Source organism: Salmo salar, chromosome 17 (assembly GCF_965601325.2).
Source record: "Salmo salar chromosome 17, fSalSal1, whole genome shotgun sequence".
Classification (NCBI taxonomy): domain Eukaryota; kingdom Metazoa; phylum Chordata; class Actinopteri; order Salmoniformes; family Salmonidae; genus Salmo; species Salmo salar.
Window position 1 is genome coordinate 7,873,685 of NC_138307.1, and position 20,061 is coordinate 7,893,745.

At 42.5% G+C, this 20,061-nt stretch overlaps 1 protein-coding gene across 1 annotated transcript; it reads left to right on the forward strand.

Moving 5' to 3' along the window:
- The first annotated feature begins 2,417 nt into the window (after positions 1 to 2,417).
- On the forward strand, positions 2,418 to 18,164 carry pudp (pseudouridine 5'-phosphatase). The gene is made up of 4 exons (NM_001141007.1): positions 2,418 to 2,550; positions 3,187 to 3,405; positions 5,365 to 5,594; positions 17,377 to 18,164. The coding sequence occupies exons 1-4, from the start codon at positions 2,484 to 2,486 to the stop codon at positions 17,551 to 17,553; spliced, it is 693 nt and encodes a 230-aa protein (NP_001134479.1). The 5' UTR covers positions 2,418 to 2,483; the 3' UTR covers positions 17,554 to 18,164.
- Positions 18,165 to 20,061: the final 1,897 nt, after the last annotated feature.

Sequence of the window (20,061 nt, forward strand, 5' to 3'; positions counted from 1 at the left end):
GATGGTGTGTATAGGTATTATGGACAGTATATGAATAGAAAAGGTGTGTACAGCAGTAGTTATATAGGATGAGCCTCGACTAGAATACAGTATATATATATTTATGAAGTGTGTAAAAGTATATAAACATAATTAAAGTGTTCAATGACTGTGTACATAGGGCAGCAGTCTCTAAGCTGCAGGGTAGAGTACTGGGTGCTAGCCGGCTGGCATGGCCTGGAGATAGAAGCTGTTTTTCAGTCTCTCGGGCCCAGCTTTATTGCACCTGTACTGTCTCCTACTTCTAGATGGTAGCGGGGTGAACAGGCCATGGCTCGGGTGGCTGAGGTCCTTGATGATCTTCTTTGCCTTCTTGTGACACCAGGTGCTGTAGATGTCCTGGAGGGCAGGCAGTGTGGCCCCGGTGATGCGTTGGGCTGAACGCACCACCCTCTGGAGAGCCCTGCAGTTATGGACGGTGCAGGATGCTCTCAATGGTGCATCTGAAGAAGTTTGTGAGGGTCTTAAAGGCCACGCCGAATTTCTTCAGCCTCCTGAGGTTGAAGAGGCGCTGTTGCTCCTTCTTCACTGTCTGTGTGGATGGACCATTTCAAGTTGTTAGTGATGTGCATGCCAAGGAACTTGAAGCTTTTGACCCTCTCCACTGAAGCCTGTCGAGGTGAATGGGGGCATGTTCCCTCTACTGTCTCATCAGGTCCATAATCAGCTCCTTCTTTTATTTTCCTGGCACCACTCCACCAGAGCCCTCACCTCCTCCCTGTAGGCTGTCTCGTCATTGTTGCTAATCAGGCCTACCACTGTTGTGTCGTCTGCAAACTTGATGATTGAGTCGGAGACGTTCGTGGCCACGCAGTCATGGGTGAACAGGGACTACAGGAGGGGGCTGGGCAAGCACCCTTGTGATGCCCCAGCGTAGCGGAGGTGTTGTTGCCTACCTTTACCACCTGGGGTTGGCCTGTCAGGTCCAGTCAGGGTTTTTCCTCTGCATTAGAGTAAACTACCTCTGAATTTTTTACCTCTACTATGGTTTCATGCCTGGCCTTTGCTGAACACTTACTCCTCAAGGATATGGCTGTGTTCGTGTTCGCAATAGGTCCTCTGCTTAGCTCCCCCAGAGAAAACTCTATTGATCTTAGCTGCTGAATTTGCATTTCAGTTCACTTTTCCTCATTTAAAAGGGTGATGGCAAATATCTCGCAGAGGCCAAAACATGACAGGGGAATTGCAGCGAAGGTTGATACCAATCAGTCGCCCAAAATTAATGAGCTTATCAGCATAATGTAAATAGTGCAGATGTTAATTGCTTAAGACCTTCCCCTTCTATGCAAGTGTCATGTTTGTATCTGCAAGGTAATACAATGATTAGATAAATACAATTAACTTCAGTCTAAAATGTAGGCCTATACTAATTTCTGTGAGAAAAAAGTGGCAATTTAGTTTTACTGGCCTATAACTGTATAACATAAGGCTATAAAGAGTATCAAATGGTATGATTGCAATATATTAGGTGTTCAGCTAGCCTATATCTATTGATGGTTTGCTTTAGGGGTGGTGTGCTTTAGGATTGTCTCTGATAGTCTAATGAAGGCTAGGCCTTGTGATGATGAGCCAATGATGGCCAGAAAAGGTGCATAGTAATTTACCTTTAGTTTAAAAAATATATATTCTCAATATGAAAGTACAGTTTCCAAAACTGTATCACAAGCGAGGATTATTAACGTGTAGACAGAGCGCTGGGACTGTACACATTGGCGGTGCCATCGTGGGTGATGAACGAAAGTTATCCTGGCCTCCCCAGAGCGTCACCACATAATGCTCAATCCTTTTTTATAACACTATGCTAATTAATTAATTAATTAAATGAAAATATAGCCAATATTTGATATTTTAAATGCTGCCTACAAATAAATATTGACAAGTGAAAAGTAGGCCTACATTCATCAGTTTACATCAATGGTTTAGGTCCAACACTGCTTGTCTGTTTGAATCAACATTTAAGAACAATATGTTGTATGTGAAGTTATCTAAAAAATTAACAAATACATACATGTGTTTTAAATGTAGCAAATCACATTTAGATTAGGTCTACATTTCTCTAGATAAGTGGGATATTATGAGACTAATTCTTCTAAGTGAATAGGCAGAAGTGGGTTCTGAGCATAAAACTACCTTGCCCATCAGCCATTGCAAAATCTTGGCCGACTAAAGAATCACCATTTACTTGCGACAGCGTCATTTTCGTACATTTAAATTGTGAGATTACTAAATAATTTTGATATTGTGTAATGTAAACAGGTTTATCTACGTTCTAGAAATTAATAAAATCATACATTTAGTTTGCTACTTGATAGTTAACTTGGCACTGAGACTTTGGTACCAGTTGTCCATCTTCCTACTAACTATAGCTAACGTTAGCTTGCTAGCTAGCTGGTTCATTGATTTGAAGATTGGTTTTTGTCGTGGTGTTGGCAGCTACTGTAATTATGTCTACACAATCGAGTTTTAAACCGGTGACCCATGTTCTTTTCGACATGGATGGATTATTATTAGGTTATAAATATACACTTTCTATTTGCATTTCAAACGATGGAATTACATGCTGGAACAAATGTGACACGAGGCCTAGCATTCAGTAACAGCTCATTCATTCATATGTGTCAACCATGGTGAAGCTAAATGAACAGTAACGTTTGCTAGCTATCTGTAAAGGAATCTTTCTACAACCATAACATTGGCTAATCATTTCCATTTGCTGTCTTGCATAGTCTTCTGAATGTCGTGATTTAAAGCTAGAATCCTTAGTTAAAAGCCTCTGTTTCAGTAAAAAGCTGAGCGGATGTGTGTGGATAAATATAACCACTCAAATTCATAGAGATATGAGTGCACGAGAACTGACCAACCATGATATCAAAATTATAGATTTAACCATGTTTTGAAGCTATACAGTTTGTTTACATGTTGTTCTTTACAACAATTGTTTATCATTTGGGTTCTGATGGGGAAAGACAGTTGAACTAAGCTCATGAGGCATTTATTAGTTCTATTCATCAAGAATCAATGGGTATATATCATTAATTTATATGTCCAAAACTTGATGTAGCAACTAAGGATTTTAGCTTTAAGTTAAACATGTGTGGTGATAACATAGCTATCTAACTTTTATTTTGCTCTGTTTTGAACTTGCAGATACAGAGAGGCTGTACACGGTGGCATACCAGGAAGTATGCGACCGGTTTGGAAAGAAATACACCTGGGATGTGAAGTCTTCTGTGATGGGGAAGAAAGCTATGGAGGCTTCCACCATTATACGAGACTCACTAGAACTACCAATGACACCAGAGGAACTTCTCAGTGAGACTAGAAAAATACAGGAGAAGATATTTCCTTCAGCTCAATTGATGCAAGGTAGCTAAGTGGTGTGTGTGTGTGTGAGATATGTAGTGTGGTATAGCTTTCATAGTTACCATAACATGAACAAAATAATTGATTCTCACCTATGAAATATCAGTCTCTGAGTTTATTGACAAACAAACTTTAATCCCATGTTTTCATTACTGTGTGTGTGTCCTGTATCGGTAGGAAGACTCTACACTACAGACTGTCAATATTCAGAGTGCTAGTGCCCCCAAACTCAACTCTGGACCTTTGAAGCCAGTTCCACTGCATTCTTTTAATTGTTCCCATCTAAATCAGGAGCAAATTTAGGCCAGGGACACAAGGTGTGTGCAATTAATTATCAGGTAGAATAGAAGACCAGCCGGCTCTGGACCTCATAGCTTAAGTTGAGTACCCATGCTATAGGGCATGAGGCAGAGGGAGTGTGATCCTGGATTTGAACTGGGCTCAATTTGTTTGGATTTGTTAGTATTTACTGTGTGTAGGACAAACCAATGATGTGTACTGTACAGTACCAGTCAAAAGTTTGGGCACGCCTACTCATTCAAGGGTTTTTCTTTCATTTTTACTATTTTCTACATTGTCAAATTGTCAAAAATGTTCTACATTGGTCAAATAGCCCTTACACAGCCTGGAGGTGTGTTAGGTTGTTGTCCTGTTGAAAAACAAATGATAGTCGCAATAAGCGCAAACCAGATGGGATGGCGTATAGCTGCAAAATGATGTGGTAACCCTGCTGGTTAAGTGTGCCTTGAATTCTAAATAAATCATTTACATTTTAGTCATATAGCAGACGCTCTTATCCAGAGCGACTTACAGTAGTGAATGCATACATTTCATGCATTTTATTTTATAAAAAAAAAAAATTGTACTCGCCCCCCGTGGTAATCGAACCCACAACCCTGGCGTTGCACACACCATGCTATACCAACTGAGCCACAGGGAAGCTGTGTCATCAGCAAAGCACCATCACACCTCCATGCTTCATGGTGGGAACCACACATGCAGAGATCTGTTCACCTACTCTCCGTCTCAAAGACACGGTGGTTGGAACCAAAAATCTCAAATTTGGACTCATCAGACCAAAGAACAGATTTCCACCGGTCTAATGTCCATTTCTCGTCTTTCTTGGCCCGAGCAAGTCTCTTCTTCTTATTGGTGTTCTTAACTATAGTAGTGGTTTCTTTGTAGCAATTCGACCATGAAGGCTTGATTCACACAGTCTCCTCTGAACAGTTGATGTTGAAATGTGTCTGTTACTTGAACTCTGTGAAGCATTTATTTGGGCTGCAAATTCTGAGGTACAGTTAACTCTAATGAACTTATCCTCTGCAGCAGAGGATAAGCAGAGGGTCTTCCTTTCCTGTGACGGTCCTCATGAGAGCCAGTTTCATCATAGCGCTTGATGGTTTTTACGACTGCACTTGAAAAAAACCGTTCAAAGTTCTTGAATTTTTCCTTATTGACTGACCTTCATGTCTTAAAGTAATGATGGACTGTCGTTTCTCTTTGCTTATTTGAGCTGTTCTTGCCATAATATGGACTTGGTCTTTTACCAAATAGGGCTATCTTCTGTATACCACCCCTACCTTGTCACAACACAACTGATTGGCTCAAACACATTAAGAAGGAAAGAAATTCCACAAATGAACTTTTAACAAGGCACATGTGATAATTGAATTGCATTCAAGGTGACTATCTCATGAAGCTGGTTGAGAGAATGCCAAGAGTGTTCAAAGCTGTCATCAAGGCAAAGGGTGGCTACTTTGAACAATCTCAAATATAAAATATATTTAGATTTGCTTAACACTTTTTTGGTTTCTACATGATTCCATATGTATTATTTAAAATGTTTTATGTCTTCACTATTATTATACAATGTAGAAAATAGTAAAAATAAAGTGAAACCCTTGAATGAGTAGGTGTGTCCAAACTTTTGACTGGTACTGTTTGTCTGTGTGTAACCAGGAGTGGAGAATCTCGTCCACCATCTCCGTAAACACAATGTGCCCATCGCCGTAGCAACAAGCTCAGCAGGCCTGGCGTTCGAGATGAAGACCAGTCAGCACAAAGCCTTCTTTGACCTGTTCAGCCACATCGTCCTGGGGGATGACCCCGATGTGAAAAACAGCAAACCTCAGCCTGACTCCTTTTTGGTGTGTGCCAGCAGGTTCACTCCTCCTGCACCTCCGGCCACGGTAAGAGGGACAGGCGAGTGAGAGGGACAGTAGCCCACAGTGGGTAGTGGAGTAGACTATTGCCCTATTCTTGTTGCCTCATGAATAAATAAGCTAAGCATAAAATAACCAGCCACGATAAGAGGGACAGACCAGTAGACACGCTAACTCTCATTCACACCTAGTAATGTTGGAGGGGGAACGCAGCCCGAAGGTCACCAATTCTTACCAATCATGGCTCAGATGCTATAAATGATAGGAAGAGGGACAGGGTAGTGGACAGTGGGCTGGCACAACTTAGAATGCTGAAAAAGAGCAACCCCTAAAAGTTTTACACCAATTAATTTGTTAAGACGTTTTTTTCGTTTGTTACTTAGTATATTCGTTCATAGACTAATCATTGAGCAGATAAACGAAATTGTTTTTATAGGATCCTGGGGAATTGCATTTATACCTCCAAGAAAGTGGGTTAACTCTTAAGGCCATAACCAATTCTGTTGTTAGGAAGGTTACCAAGGCTAATGTCGTCCTGCCATGCTTCAATGCCCCAGCTTTCACCTGTTCCTAAGAAACGCCAAAGGAGTTATTATCAAGACACTGACTAACTGACTGATCGACTGTAGCAGATCCAAACCAGGCTATCGAAAGTGTAGGCCTTATTTATAGGACCCTGTGGACTTTCATTTATTTACACATCCAGAAAGCGAGGGAAATGATTAAGCCTATAACCGACTTCATACTCTCTCGTTCATTTCCATTTTCAATGCCAATGTTTTGGTTTATTGAGGGTAGCTGTAACAGATCTGTGTTGTCAACACCAGCCATGAAAACTCCCGCAACACTCCCACAACACTGAGGAACCACACTGTGTACATCCCGAATGGCACCCTATTCCCTTTTATAGTGCACTACATTTGACCAGGGCCCATAGTGCTAGTGCACTAAATAGGAAATAGGGTGCTACTTAGGATGTAGCCACTACCATGTTTAATCACCTTCCATGCCTGTTTTAGCAAACCCACCTATGAATATGTCTACAATCATTAGGGTTAGAAGACTACATAAATATTCAGTTAGTTTTACAGAGCGCTATCAAATGGAAAACCCGAAAGAGAGGTTAATAGCTTTGGATTTGTTGTTTTCCTTTTTGAGGTAAATGAATCTCCCTAACAGGTGCAGGGCTGTAGATTTTTCTGCAAATGGGTCTGCAGCAGCAGCAGCCTTTGTTAATTGTCGGCCTGCTTTTTTAATCTCGGTGGCTTCCAAACATCCCCAGTTAGGACTTGCGTTTTTCTTGATGAGCTGGAACTGCGGCTGAGAGGGGAATCGGTTTAGTGGAATAACGAATTATGATGGCTCCTCTCCTCTCTCCGTGACAGTTTTGCCTAAGCACAGAAAGAGAGAGAAGTAGGGAGGGAGGGGCAGATTGCGATTCAGGATTGCAAGGAGGAGAAAGGAGAAAGACAGAATGCAATAAAAAGAAAATGGGAGCGTGTATAAACATTGTGTTTGCAGCTTCTCTCCAACCACCAGATTAGTAGAAGCAGTGATGAATTTACAATGAGTTTAATTAATTGTAGTGAGGCATTTTACAGAAACTGCAGCGAAGACAGATGTAGGTGATACATTTGAGTTGTATTTTTTTTGTCCTTTCTTACCTCTAAAGTGTAAGCATTATTTTAAGCTTTCTCTACAACTGTACATCATTCAATCATGCAGTGAAATGTCAATCATTTTCTCAGGATGCATTTTTCTTCTGGTGCTTAAAAGTTTGCTGTTTATATCAACGTTATTGGGAGAGAGGTTTCCTGGAATACAGGCATGAAGTGGCGTGAGGCATTTTGAGGGCCATAATGATGCTATGCAACACTGCAGGTAATACGCCTGGCAGACTGCTTAAAACCGTCTCACAAGTAAGTAATGTGCCCAGCCCAGTACTCTGTCTCTATGGTGACCAAAGTGCAAGGAATTAGTCCTCCACCTCTTCCATTTTTCACTTTCTCCCCAGCACTAAAAAATACTGTGAGTGAGGGAGAAAGGGAGGGAGACCGAGGGAGATAGAGAAAAGGTTTTTACTAAAGGTGTGTGTGCTCAGCCTACCAACTAAGATTAATGAAACATGAAAAAGCTCTAGTTCATGTTCACATAGGCTGTGTCCCAAATGGCTCTGGTCAAAAGTAGTGCACTTTGTAGGGAATAGGGTGCAGTTTGGGACTTACGATGAAAGACAGGGAGAAAAGTAATCCAGCTACCATTAATCATAAATGACCTCACACCAAGGAAAGGTTTATAGCACCAAATACGGTACAATTAGGACATGAAACCTTATTTAAAAAGTGAGGCACCGAGATGTTTCAGAAAGACCCAATTGCTTCCCAAATGACAATATATTCCCTCTTCATGCACTATTTTTGACCACGGCCATAGGGCTCTGGGCAAAATGAGTACACTGTATAGGGAATAGGGTGCCATTTGGGACTAAGTCACAGAGAGACTCACACAGAGGGTGTAAAGAGTCAGTGCAGAGACAGTATTGGCTCCAGAGCTAGCCTATATAATGATGGTACAACAACACAATGCTGATTTAGGGACAGCCAGTCGCCTCAGCTACACCCCCGTATTTTATGGCCATTTCAACTATCAGGACCCAGTGGGCCTTTCTGCTGTGCAGATGCACCAACCACATAATAAAAGGTTAACTGCTGCTATAATCCCAAAATAGGCACATTATTCAATATTTCTCGACCATATAGTCAATTTCTTTCTTATATTCTTCAATTTAGCTATCACAGTGTCAACTGTGAAGCGTTTGTTGTGCCCAGTGTGTTTGGCACCGGTGGGTTGAAATGGTCAGGGACTAAAACAGGCTTGTTGATCTATCTATCTGAATAGTTAAGGCTGTGCTATTCTACAGCCCTAACGATGCTCCTTATGAACAGACAGTCCCATGTGCTTTGACGGAGAAGGTATATTTGAGCTTTGAAGTTCTCTGCAAAAAGATTATGGACACGGTGGTGCTTTAAGTGGTCAGAAGGTCAGTCCTTAATAGCAGTAGATGTAATACTGCTGGCCTTATACTCAGCAGTAGTGGGCTTGTTTGGGTTTTTATATCTAGTGCTGCATTTTAGTGGCCTAATATCCTATGAACTCCCGTTCATTTCAGAGACACAATATATTTTATTTGTTAAAGTCTTTTATGAGCACAGACTTCATGTTAGTGTTTCACGAAGCCTGTTGGGTCCTTTTCTGTCCACACCAAATCAGGAACGGGGAGAATACATTGTCAGCGAGTTTGTCTGAGTTTATGAGGAGCTTTAACAGTATTGATTACTCCTTTTTATTCTGTTGGAAAGAAATGCCAACACTGGCATGAAGATATAAGATTTACGGACAGACACTCGGTCAATGGGGATTTTTATAAGCTCCCAGGGAGTGTCACTGTCACAGCTGGTAGACAAGTTAAAGGCTATTTCCGGAAGGACTTTTCCACTGTAGTATCATGGTTTGTTAATCATTTTCTTATCTGGAAGGTAGTTGTGGAAGGTGGTGCGGGAGAGAATTGACTTCACTCAATCATCAATAGGTATGTCTTTACCTTGACCTTCTATTTTTGCCATTTCTAGATAATGTGACCCTTACCTATGGTTATTTATGAAGTCTACCTGTTCCATAGCCTGTATGTATCCTAAATCTTTCAAAACATAATCTCTCTCAACAGATTCAGGGCGCTCCGCGAGCACAGCGGCTGTTAGAAGAGACTATTCTAAACCTAGTCTTTTTGTCTGAGTAAAAGATGAAAACGTTGTCCCCACTCCTCAGACATCAAATGAAAGCTATTCTGCTCCTGTCTGCCATCTGGCCTAGAGTGACAAACCTCTCCATGTGTTTTTCCTTGGGTTGACCAAACCACTCATTAGCCTTGTGAATGCAGCCCTCTGGAGGCCAGTGGATTGCCCTGTTATGCATTTACACTGTGCCCTCCAGGGCTGCATCCCAAATGACACCCTATTCCCTTTATAGTGCACAACTTTTGAGTGCACTACAGATCCATATGGACCCTGGTTAAAAGTTGGGCACTATAAAGGGAATAGGGTGCCATTTAGGACCTCCGGATTTTTAAATGATGGCCTGCATTTCCTGTTTCCTATGTATAACAAAGTACCCCGTAGCACAGGTGATAAAACGTTACACATCCTGCAGTCAGCCTGCCCTGGGCTTAGAGATTGTTTAGAAGATGTAGCAGGCTATCTATCACTGTCTCTTCACTCACTCAACAACCCACTTTGCAGGCCCGAATATACACACTCGCACAAATCCTTACTGTGTGATGTTAGTTTCAAGTATTTTCTTGCTATGGTACCGTTCATCAAGTTTGAGAATGCATCAGTCTGAGACCGACTGTTCGATGAATGAGCACACTGCTGCACTACCTACCTTATTGCATTAAGCTCAGGCCAGAATGGCGTCGGAAAACAAAGCGAGAAGCAGAATGATATTTACAAAACGTCAACTGCTCTGATTAAATATTGAAGGGAAAGAGACGGTACAAACGCTGTTATTTTAGTGAATGGCTGTGTCATTGTGACAAGCACCGTCTTAAAGCCGTGCGAAAGTTAAGACACACGGGCACTCTGGTGTTGACATAGTTGGTTTGCCTTGTCGTGTCAGACGGTGACAAAAGCGACAAGTAAAGTAATATGTTAGAGCAGGGGATCAGCCTCTTTAGGATCTAACACCTGAGGAAAGAATTGAATGGATCACTGTCAAACAACTGTGGGTGTCAAAAGTCCATTCAAAATACGCAATTTTTATTTTTTTATCTCTCTTGATGTGTCCTTCCAGGAACATGAAAATGACACAGTAAAAGGGAGTATTTAGTAGTAGTATTTATTGGGATCCATACAGGAGAAAAAAAACACGACTAAAATAGATAATATACATAATCTGCCTCTGTCTCACGCTTCAGGAGCAGGAGATGTCTCCTGCCCGATGAGCCATTCTGGCTCAGACAAGCCAAGGCTTGTGCAAGGCCACCCACCTACATAATTCAATACATAACACAGTGTAAATTACAATACAAAATATATCAAAATGTCTCTCTTCACAGTCCCTTTTGGCGCCGTAAGGTGTTCTTCTATCTGTTTTTAAAAAAAATCTGTTTTTATTGCTTTCTTGAGTTACCTGAGGTGGCGGAGAGTTCCATGTAGTCATGGCTCTATTAGTACTGTGCGTTTCCCAGCCTCTGTTTTGGACCTGGAGACTGAAGAGACTTCCTGGTTGCATGTCTTGTGTTGTACCGATGAGTGTCCGAACTGTGTGCCAACTGCTTGAACAGGCAGTTCAGTACGTTCAACACATCATTATCTTGCTACTTTGAGCTAGGAGAGATTGACATGCATGTTACTGACATTCGCCATCTGTGTACATCTAAATGCAAAATGTGCTGCTCTGTTCTGGACCGACTGTAATTTACCTATGTCCCTCTTTGTCGCACATGACCCCACAACTGGGCAGTAGTTCAGGTGCGACAAAGGCCTGTAGGACCTGTCTGGTCGACTGAGATGTCAAGAAAGCAGAGCAACATCTTATCATGGACAGACCTCTTCCCATTTGAGTAACTATTGAGTCTATATGATTTGACCATGATACTGTAGCTTGCTATCTAGGGTTACGGCCAGCAGTTTAGTCTCCTTAAGTTGCTTAATCGCCACATTATTCAATAATAGATCTGGAGGAGCTTTAGGGTTGAGTGAGTGATTTGTCTCATAAATGTTCCTTTTAGTTTTTTTGATATTTAGCACCAGCCTATTGCCAGATGCCCATTCTAAAACTGACTGGAGCTCTATGTTAAGGGTGTCAATTACTTATTTTACTGTCGTAGCCGACATACACTGAGTGTACAAAACATTAGGAACACCTACTCTTTCCATGACATACACTGACCAAGTGAATCCAGGTGAAAGCTATGATCCCTTATTGATGTCAACGACAAGCAGTGTAGATGAAGGGGAGGAGACAGGTTAAAGAAGGATTTTTAAGCCTTGAGACAATTGAGACATGGATTGTGTGCGTGCCATTCAGAGGGTGAATAGGCAAGACAAAATATTTAAGTGCTTTTGAATGGGTTATGGTAGTAGATGCCAGGCACACCGGTTTGCGTGTGTCAAGAACTGCAACGCTGCTGGGTTTTTCCACACTCAACATTTTCCCATGTGTATCAAGAATGATCCACGACCCAAAGGACATTGGAGTCATGGGCCAGCATCCTTGTGGAATGCTTTTGACACCTTGTATAGTCCTTGCCCTAACGAATTGAGGCTGTTCTGAGGGCAAAAGGGGGGATGCAACTCAATATTAGGAAGATGTTTAGAATGTTTTCTACACTCAATGTATATTCTATGGAAGGTCATTAATAGAAACAGAAATCAATGACCCAAGACGGCTGCCCTGCGGTACACTACACTCAACTGAATTTGCATTAGAGAGGCTTCAATAAAATAAAAAAACTGCGTTCTATTTGATGGGTAACTCTATCCATGACTGAGAGGATGCCAATCCCTAACACTTACAGTTGAAGTCGGAAGTTTACATACACTTAGGTTGGAGTCATTAACTCGTTTTTCAACCACCCCACAAAATTCTTGTTAACAAACTATAGTTTTGGCAAGTCGGTTAGGACATCTACTTCGTGCATGACACAAGTAATTGTTCAAATAAATGTTTACAGACAGATTATTTCACTTATAATTCACTGTATCACAATTCCAGTGGGTCAGACGTTTACATACACTAAGTTGACTGTGCCTTTAAACAGCTAGGAAAATTCCTGAAAATTATGTCATGGCTTTAGAAGCTTCTGATAGGCTAATTGACATAATTTGAGTCAATAAGAGGTGTACCTGTGGATGTATTTCAAGGCCTACCTTCAATCTCAGTGCCTCTTTGCTTGACATCATGGGAAAATCAAAAATAAATCAGCCAAGACCTCAGAAAAAAAATTGTACACCTCCACAAGTCTGGTTCATCCTTGGGAGCAGTTTCCAAACACCTTGAAGGTACCACGTCATACCGCTCAAGAAGGAGACGCGTTCTGTCTCCTAGAGATGAGCGTACTTTGGTGCGAAAAGTGCAAATCAATCCCAGAACTTCAGCAAAGGACCTTGTGAAGATTCTGGAGGAAACCGCTACAAATGTATCTATATCCACAGTAAATCGAGTCTTATATCGACAGAACCTGAAAGGCCGCTCAGCAAGGAAGAAGCCACTGCTCCAAACCCGCCATGATGAAACAAAAATAGAACTGTTTGACTCTAAAGACCTTGCAAGACCTTAGGGAGGCTTGCAAGCCGAAGAACACCATCCCAACCGGGAAGCACGGGGGTGGCAGCATCATGTTGTGGGGGTGCTTTGCTGCAGGAGAGACTGGTGCACTTCACAAAATATATGGCATCATGAGGTAGGAAAATTATGTGGATATATTGAAGCAACATCTCAAGACATCAGTCAGGAAGTTAAAAGCTTGGTCGCAAATGGGTCAATGGACAATGACCCTATAGAAAATTTGTGGGCAGAACTGAAAAAGTGTGTGCGAGCAAGGAGGCCTACAAACCTGACTCAGTTACACCAGTTCTGTCAGGAGGAATGGGCCAAAATTATTGTGGGAAGCTTGTGGAAGGCTACCTGAAACATTTGACCCAAGTTAAACAATTTATAGGCAATGCTACCAAATACTAATTGAGTGTATGTAAACTTCTGACCCACTGGGAATGTGATGAAAGAAATAAAAGCTGAAATAAATCATTATCTCTGCTATTATTCTGACATTTCACATTATTCAAATGAAGTGGTGATTCTAACTGACCTAAGACAGGGAATATTTACTATGATTAAATGTCAGGAATTGTGAAAAACTGAGTTCAAATGTATTTGGCTAAGGTGTATGTAAACTTCTGACTTCAACTGTAAGTGTTTTTTCAGCAATAGGTTTTGATCAATGATAGTCTATCAAAACACATCCCACAATCTTCTTACTGTCATTTTCTTTAAGCCAATCATCTGTCATTTGTCAGTGCCGAGCATGTTGAGTGCCCTTTCCTTTATGAATGCTGAAAGTATGTTGTTAATTTGTTTTCTGTAAAATAACGTCTGAGCCCCACTGTACCTTCCTCTCCTCATTCATCTGCTTGTAATTTGGTAGACCCAGCTTTATTTCCTAATTTCCCTGGTCCATGTGTATGTTATTGGGTCCATGTGTAGGTTGAGTGCGTATGGCGACCTGTGACCTACGGTTCTCTGCTTCTCCGTCTGGGCAAAGTGGCGCATCTGATGAGTTTTCCCCGAAGGACTGACCATGTTGCCAGGTCAAGTCTGCGTCACAGATCCAGACCCTGGTCTCTGTTTACAGTAGCATAAGCCTACTGTCTAGCAGCAAGCCAACGCACTTGTCTACCATAACATAGAGTCCATATGATTCCATCATATATTATACACTACGTGATCAAAAGTATGTGGACACCTACTCGTCGAACATCTCATTCCAAAATCATGCGCATTAATATGGAGTTGGTTCCCTCCTTTGCTGCTATAACAGCCTCCACTCTTCTGGGAAGACTTTCCACTAGATGTTGGAACGTTGCTGCGGGGACTTGCTTCCATCCAGCCGCGAGCATTAGTGAGGTCGGCGCTGATGTTGGGCGATTAGGCCTGGCTCGCAATCGGCGTTCCAATTCATCCCAAAGGTTGTTCGATGGGGTTGAGGTCAGGGCTCTGTGAAGGCTGGTCAAGTTCTTCCACACCGATCTCGACAAACCATTTCTGTATGGACCTCGCTTTGTGCAAGGGGGCATTTTCATGCTGACACAGGAAAGGGCCTTCCCCAAACTGTTGCCACAAAGTTGGAAGCACAGAATCGTCCAAAATGTCATTGTATGCTGTAGCGTTAGGATTTCCCTTCACTGGAGCAAAGGGGCTTAGCCCGAACCATGGAAAAACAGCCCCATACCATTTATTCTTCCTCCACCAAATTTTACAGTTGGTACTATGCATTCTAGCAGGTAGCGTTCTCCTGGCATCCGCCAAACCCAGATTCATCCTTCACGCGAAAGAATACGTCTCCACTGCTCCAGAGTCCAATGGTGCCAAGCTTTACACCACTCCAGCCGATGCTTGGCATTGCGCATGGTGATCTTAGGCTTGTGTGCGGCTGCTCGGCCATAGAAACCCATTTCATGAAGCTCCCGACGAACAGTTATTGTGCTGAAGTTGCTTTCCAGAGGCAGTTTAGAACTTGGTAGTGAGTGAGGACAGACAATTTTTTTGGACTTGGTGGTCCTGTTCTGTGAGCTTGTGTGGCCTACCACTTCGCGGCTGAGCCGTTGTTCCTCCCAGATGTTTCCACTTCACAATAACAGCACTTACAGTTGACCAGAACAGCTCTAGCAGGTGCGAAATTTGACAAACTGACTTTTTGGAAAGGTGACATCCTATAACGGTGCCATGTTGAAAGTCACTGAGCTCTTCAATGTTTGTATATGGAGATTGCATGGCTGTGTGCTCGATTTTATACACCTGTCAGCAACGGGTGTGGCTGAAATAGCCAAATCCTGTCCACATACTTTTGTGTATAAATAGTGTATCTGATTTAAATCACATAACATACATATGACTCAGTCACATAACATGCTGATAACATATGATTAAAACTCATAACTGTCCATAGGATTCAATCCCATTCTCCAGTCCCAGTCTCTCTGAGGGAAACTTTTCTCTCCTTGTCCTAAGTGTCCTGTGATAGTCCTGTAAACAACTAAACGTCATGGTCTGTTCTGCTGAAATAGCTGCTGCTGGCTGCCAAGCAGGCTCTGGATCTGCTCCATAACAACACTATGCTCTGTTCTGTCATCTCCCCTTAATACACCGTTGTAAAGGGAGTGTGTGTGACGTGCTGCTGAGCTGGCTAATCACAGTAGTCTTGGCATCAGCCACTGTAGTCTGATGTGCGTCCCTAATGGCATCCTGTTCCCTACGTAGTGCACTACTTTTGAGACGAGCCTGGTCAAAAGCAGTGCACTATGTAGGGAATGGGGTGTCATTTGGGAGGTATCCACACACACACTGAGTCTCCCACTCTTCTTGTGTTGCGGCAGTGACTGCCTTGGGTACACTGTGAATACAGATTCAATTGGTTCTGATGAATGTTGCATGTGTTTGGGTGTATGCCTCGGGACTGGTTGTTAATCTTCCATGGGGCTGGCTGTTGGAGGCCTGCATGGCGAACGACTTCGGGTTCTCTGTCTGTTCTCCGTTCACTCTTCCCAATGCATGGTATAGCAGGCCTGTAGTTGAACAATAAAATATTGATTTTTGAAGCAAACTTCTATTGTCCTAACAATGAGTGGTAGAAAAGACCCTTGACCCTTTATAAGGCAAATCACCACCCCAATCTCTCTTTGTTGCTGTGACTTGTAGCCTGGTCACAGATCTGCTTGTGCCCTTGCAAACACCATTGCTCATTGTCAAGCCAAACATGTTTGGCATGACAAGGAGTTGGCATGATAGCACAAACAGACTGGCACTCAGGCTATGTGCCTTCCTCCTGAGCCAACATGGAGTCGCAGTGCATTTGAGTCCTGTTTCCCTCTCGTCCATTACAATGCAGCTATTGAACACTGATTAAAGGTTCATTTTCCAGGCTCATTGCCTAATTCAGACTCTTATTGCCCCTTGATTGGAAGCAACTATCTAGCTAGGGCCTCTCGGTAGCCTTGCTGCTCTGTGTTTCCATACTTACTGTCCCTCTGCTAGGCTACTTCTAGGCTGTGACATCACAAGAGTCAATTAGTCAAATCTTCTAAAGTCCTCGAGTCGGCTTCTATTGTTCCACCTGCGAACCCTTTATTAGGTTATTTTAGTTCCATTTGAGAATTAGTGAAGAGACTGACTGGTAGTTGTGGTTTAGGGCATTTCCAAAGCTGCTAGGTCAATCTGGTACAATTAAATTACATTGTCTGTCACCATTAGTGTGTGAGGTAAGTCAAAGGCACATTGGAGGGAAATCACGTAGAAGAAAGAACATTGCAGAAAATAGTGTAATTTTGTGATTATTTTGTGCACTCATTCAAATTATAGGGATTGATTGAACCTTGAGTTAGGTAGAGTGGTGGGAGACGTCTTTGGAGGGGGTGTTTTGTTTGAAAAGCCAGGAAGCGTAGCTATTGAGGTTCAAAAAGCGCAGGATGTCGGAAGTTCCCAATGAATTAAAGGGAAGCTCTGGTCACTCAGTTCTTTGTCCATTCTTCTCCACACTGCTTCCATATTGGCTTCTCATTTGTATGCTGGCTCTATTCATGCAGCTGTGACGCAAAGGTAAGAGTCCAAAGCATACTGTGGGTCACCTCACCTCAACACGAGTTCTTCAGTATGACAGCCTTCCTCTGCTCTGTTTTCTCCACCAGACACTGAGTTGCAGTTCATAGACATAGGCTTCTCAGTCCAAGACTTTGTGCTTTATGCTGTGCCAATAGACTGTACTGTTTTTATGTTGTGGTTGCATAATGAGGCATCATAAACCTTGTCATACTTCCTCTATTTAAAAAATGGATAACTTCTGGTACTTTGCCTTCAACCTCCTGTAGTGGACACACTAGGTTATAATACATAATTGACTGTATAGCAGAATTACATGAACCATTGTTCACTTCATTATGCCCCCATGTGAATTTATAAATCCTATTGTCTCCTTTCACTTTTTATTTAGCACTGTATGACATCCAGCACCTGCTTGTCTTGTTTCCTCTCTCAACAGTGCCTGGTGTTTGAGGATGCTCCTATGGGTGTTAAGGCCGGCCTGGCGGCTGGGATGCAGGTGGTCATGATCCCTGATGACAAACTGGACCGAGCCCTTACCCAGGAGGCCACACTGGTCCTGAGGACCATGGAGGACTTCAAACCAGAGATGTTCGGCCTGCCGGCCTATGACTGAGCTCCATCTCCGCTTCCTGCTCAGGGCTGAGAATCCACCCCTGCTTTTTACCCCCCATGTTCACCATTTAGCCTGATCAAAGCAATGTAATGATGCTAATCACAATGATCACAATGCTGATCCAAATTATGCAATGACGCTGAATTTGATTGTTACTTGGAACTGTGGTCAAGTTGTTGTTAGTCGAATATTAATATTTTTGCTTTGGCCAAATAGTGAGAACGGCTGAGAATAATGGTTGAATTGTCAACATAATGAGATGTAATTTTCTTGTCTGAACCTTTTACACAGGTTGGTATTGTAATTAACTCACTGCCGATCAGTTTGAAGGCTTTTATTGTGATATGGTGTGCATCCCAAATGGCACCCTATTCCCTACATAGTGCACTACTTTTGACCAGAGTCCAACACAGTCATTCTAGGTAAAGATGTATCCGTCTCTGAGTTAATGTCCTTGAACAGATTTCTTAACCAACTGCAGTTTAAGCTGTTCGATTCTCCCTCTTTTCCCTGCTTCATACCATTTGCCACTCTTCTTTGAGCGGGGCCTATTGAAATGCCAAATACACTTTTCCCAGCTTGGATGTGTAATCCAATAAAAATGGTGAGAGAAATCTTCAGCTCTTTCATCTTCACTCATGTTTGCCTCAGCAGTGCTGCTGGAATTCACATGTTCTCTCTTCCCTGAGAAAACCCCTGAAACGACTGAACACAGGAGTAGAGTTACTGAGAGCTAATGTAGAGCCCTGTTTCCTCATCTCCCTCAGGCTGTTGAAATAGGATTTCACTGCTGTAGTATCCTTCCATCCACTATACTTCTTCCCCCTCCCGGCCTCCATGCATCCCTGGCCTTTCATCCTCAACTTGGTCTAATCTCTGAGGCTTTTCCTCCTCTCCTCTTCATCACTCAGCCGTTTTACAAGTCATTTAGCCCCTCATGCCCTGAAGTGTGTGTGTGTGTGTGTGTGTGTGTGTGTGTGTGTGTGTGTGTGTGTGTGTGTGTGTGTGTGTGTGTGTGTGTGTGTGTGTGTGTGTGTGTGTGTGTGTGTGTGTGTGTGTGTGTGTGTGTGTGTGTGTGTGTGTGTGTGTGTGTGTGTGTGAGATTGTGTGAGATTGTGTGAATATCCACTGAGTGTACAAAACATTAGGGCCATGACAGACAGACCAGGTGAATGCTATGATCCCTTATTAATGTCAGTTGTTAAATCCACTTCAATCAGTGTAGCTAAAGGGGAGGAGACGAATTGAGACTATTCTGAGGGCAAAATGGGGTGCAACTCAATATTAGGAAGGTGTTCCCAATGTTTTTGTACACTCAGTGTATATGCATGTGTGTGTCTGTACATTATGCATGTATGGGTGTGTACTTACGCAATAAGTGTGATGGTGTTGGAACATTATGTCTGTAAAATGTAGTGAGATCAGGGTATGAATGGTACATAACGACCAATGCCATTTGCCACAGTCTAAAGGAGTTATATTTTGCTATTTGAAATGCATTTTCTTTGTATCAAATAAGTGATGACAGAGACATTTATTGCGGTAAATGGTAGAAGTAGCTCAGTGCAGATACAGTATTCACCAGTATTGTTGTAAAATGCACATGGAGTTACCAAGTGGGCATTCAACATGCATTTTCTATTGCGTTTCTGTGGAATACACTGAATAGTCCATCTCCCCATGTTGCAGTTGCTATTCACAAAGCATTTTGTCCTTTTTGTTGGACATAATAGCTTTTTCTCTTCTCTTCTGCTAGCATTCATCCTCCCCCTCAAGGTCTATGACTATGGTGAGCAGACAGAGGTACTTGGTCCGCCCAGGAGCAGCCTATTGGCTACGTCTCTCATCTGGGCAACCAATCACCATCAGTTTAGCCTGATGATCCAGCCACTACCTGCATAGGAAAAGCACTCTGCAATAACTGATATCAGAGCTTACTATTCCACCTGTAATGCCAGTCCACCTGACTGCTTGTGACTAGAAGGGCCCCAATGGCTCCTATCTCTCCTAGGAAATTAGCACTCTTCATCTACTGCCAATAACTATTATTTTACCCCTCCCTACTTACCTTTCAACTCTCATTCTGCCAGAGACAAAGAGATGGGGAGAGAAACAGAGAGGAGAGCAAGTGAGGGAGGCGGAGAGAGGGCTAGCTAACATGTTTCTCAGGCCCGTCTTCACATCATGCTGGGGAGGGCAGAAGAGGGACGGTGGACCCCCACTCATTTTCAACATCAGTTGGTTTTCTAGACAGGATTTGATCAGCACTCAGACAAGTGCCACTCAACAGGGGAAGTTTGAAAAACAGACGTTGTATTGAATGATCTCATTTTAGAATGTTATAATAAAGCTTTTCTTTTTTCCCCCCATCCTCTTACTGGCTGACGAGCCCACTGGTTGAAATCTCAATGAGAAAGCTCATCTGATAACGGCAGACAGCCATTGTACATTTTCACTGTCATTCGGACTTCACTGTCATGCATTATCAAGACATATACAGTATATGGT

What these genes read in the sequence shown, in the direction of transcription:
- pudp (NM_001141007.1), top strand. Translation starts at nt 2,484, where the DNA reads ATGTCTACACAATCGAGTTTTAAACCGGTGACCCATGTTCTTTTCGAC. An exon ending in TTCAGCTCAATTGATGCAAG is followed by an intron (nt 3,406 to 5,364) that starts GTAGCTAAGTGG and finishes GTGTGTAACCAG; the next exon opens with GAGTGGAGAATCTCGTCCAC. An exon ending in CTCCTGCACCTCCGGCCACG is followed by an intron (nt 5,595 to 17,376) that starts GTAAGAGGGACA and finishes CTCTCTCAACAG; the next exon opens with TGCCTGGTGTTTGAGGATGC.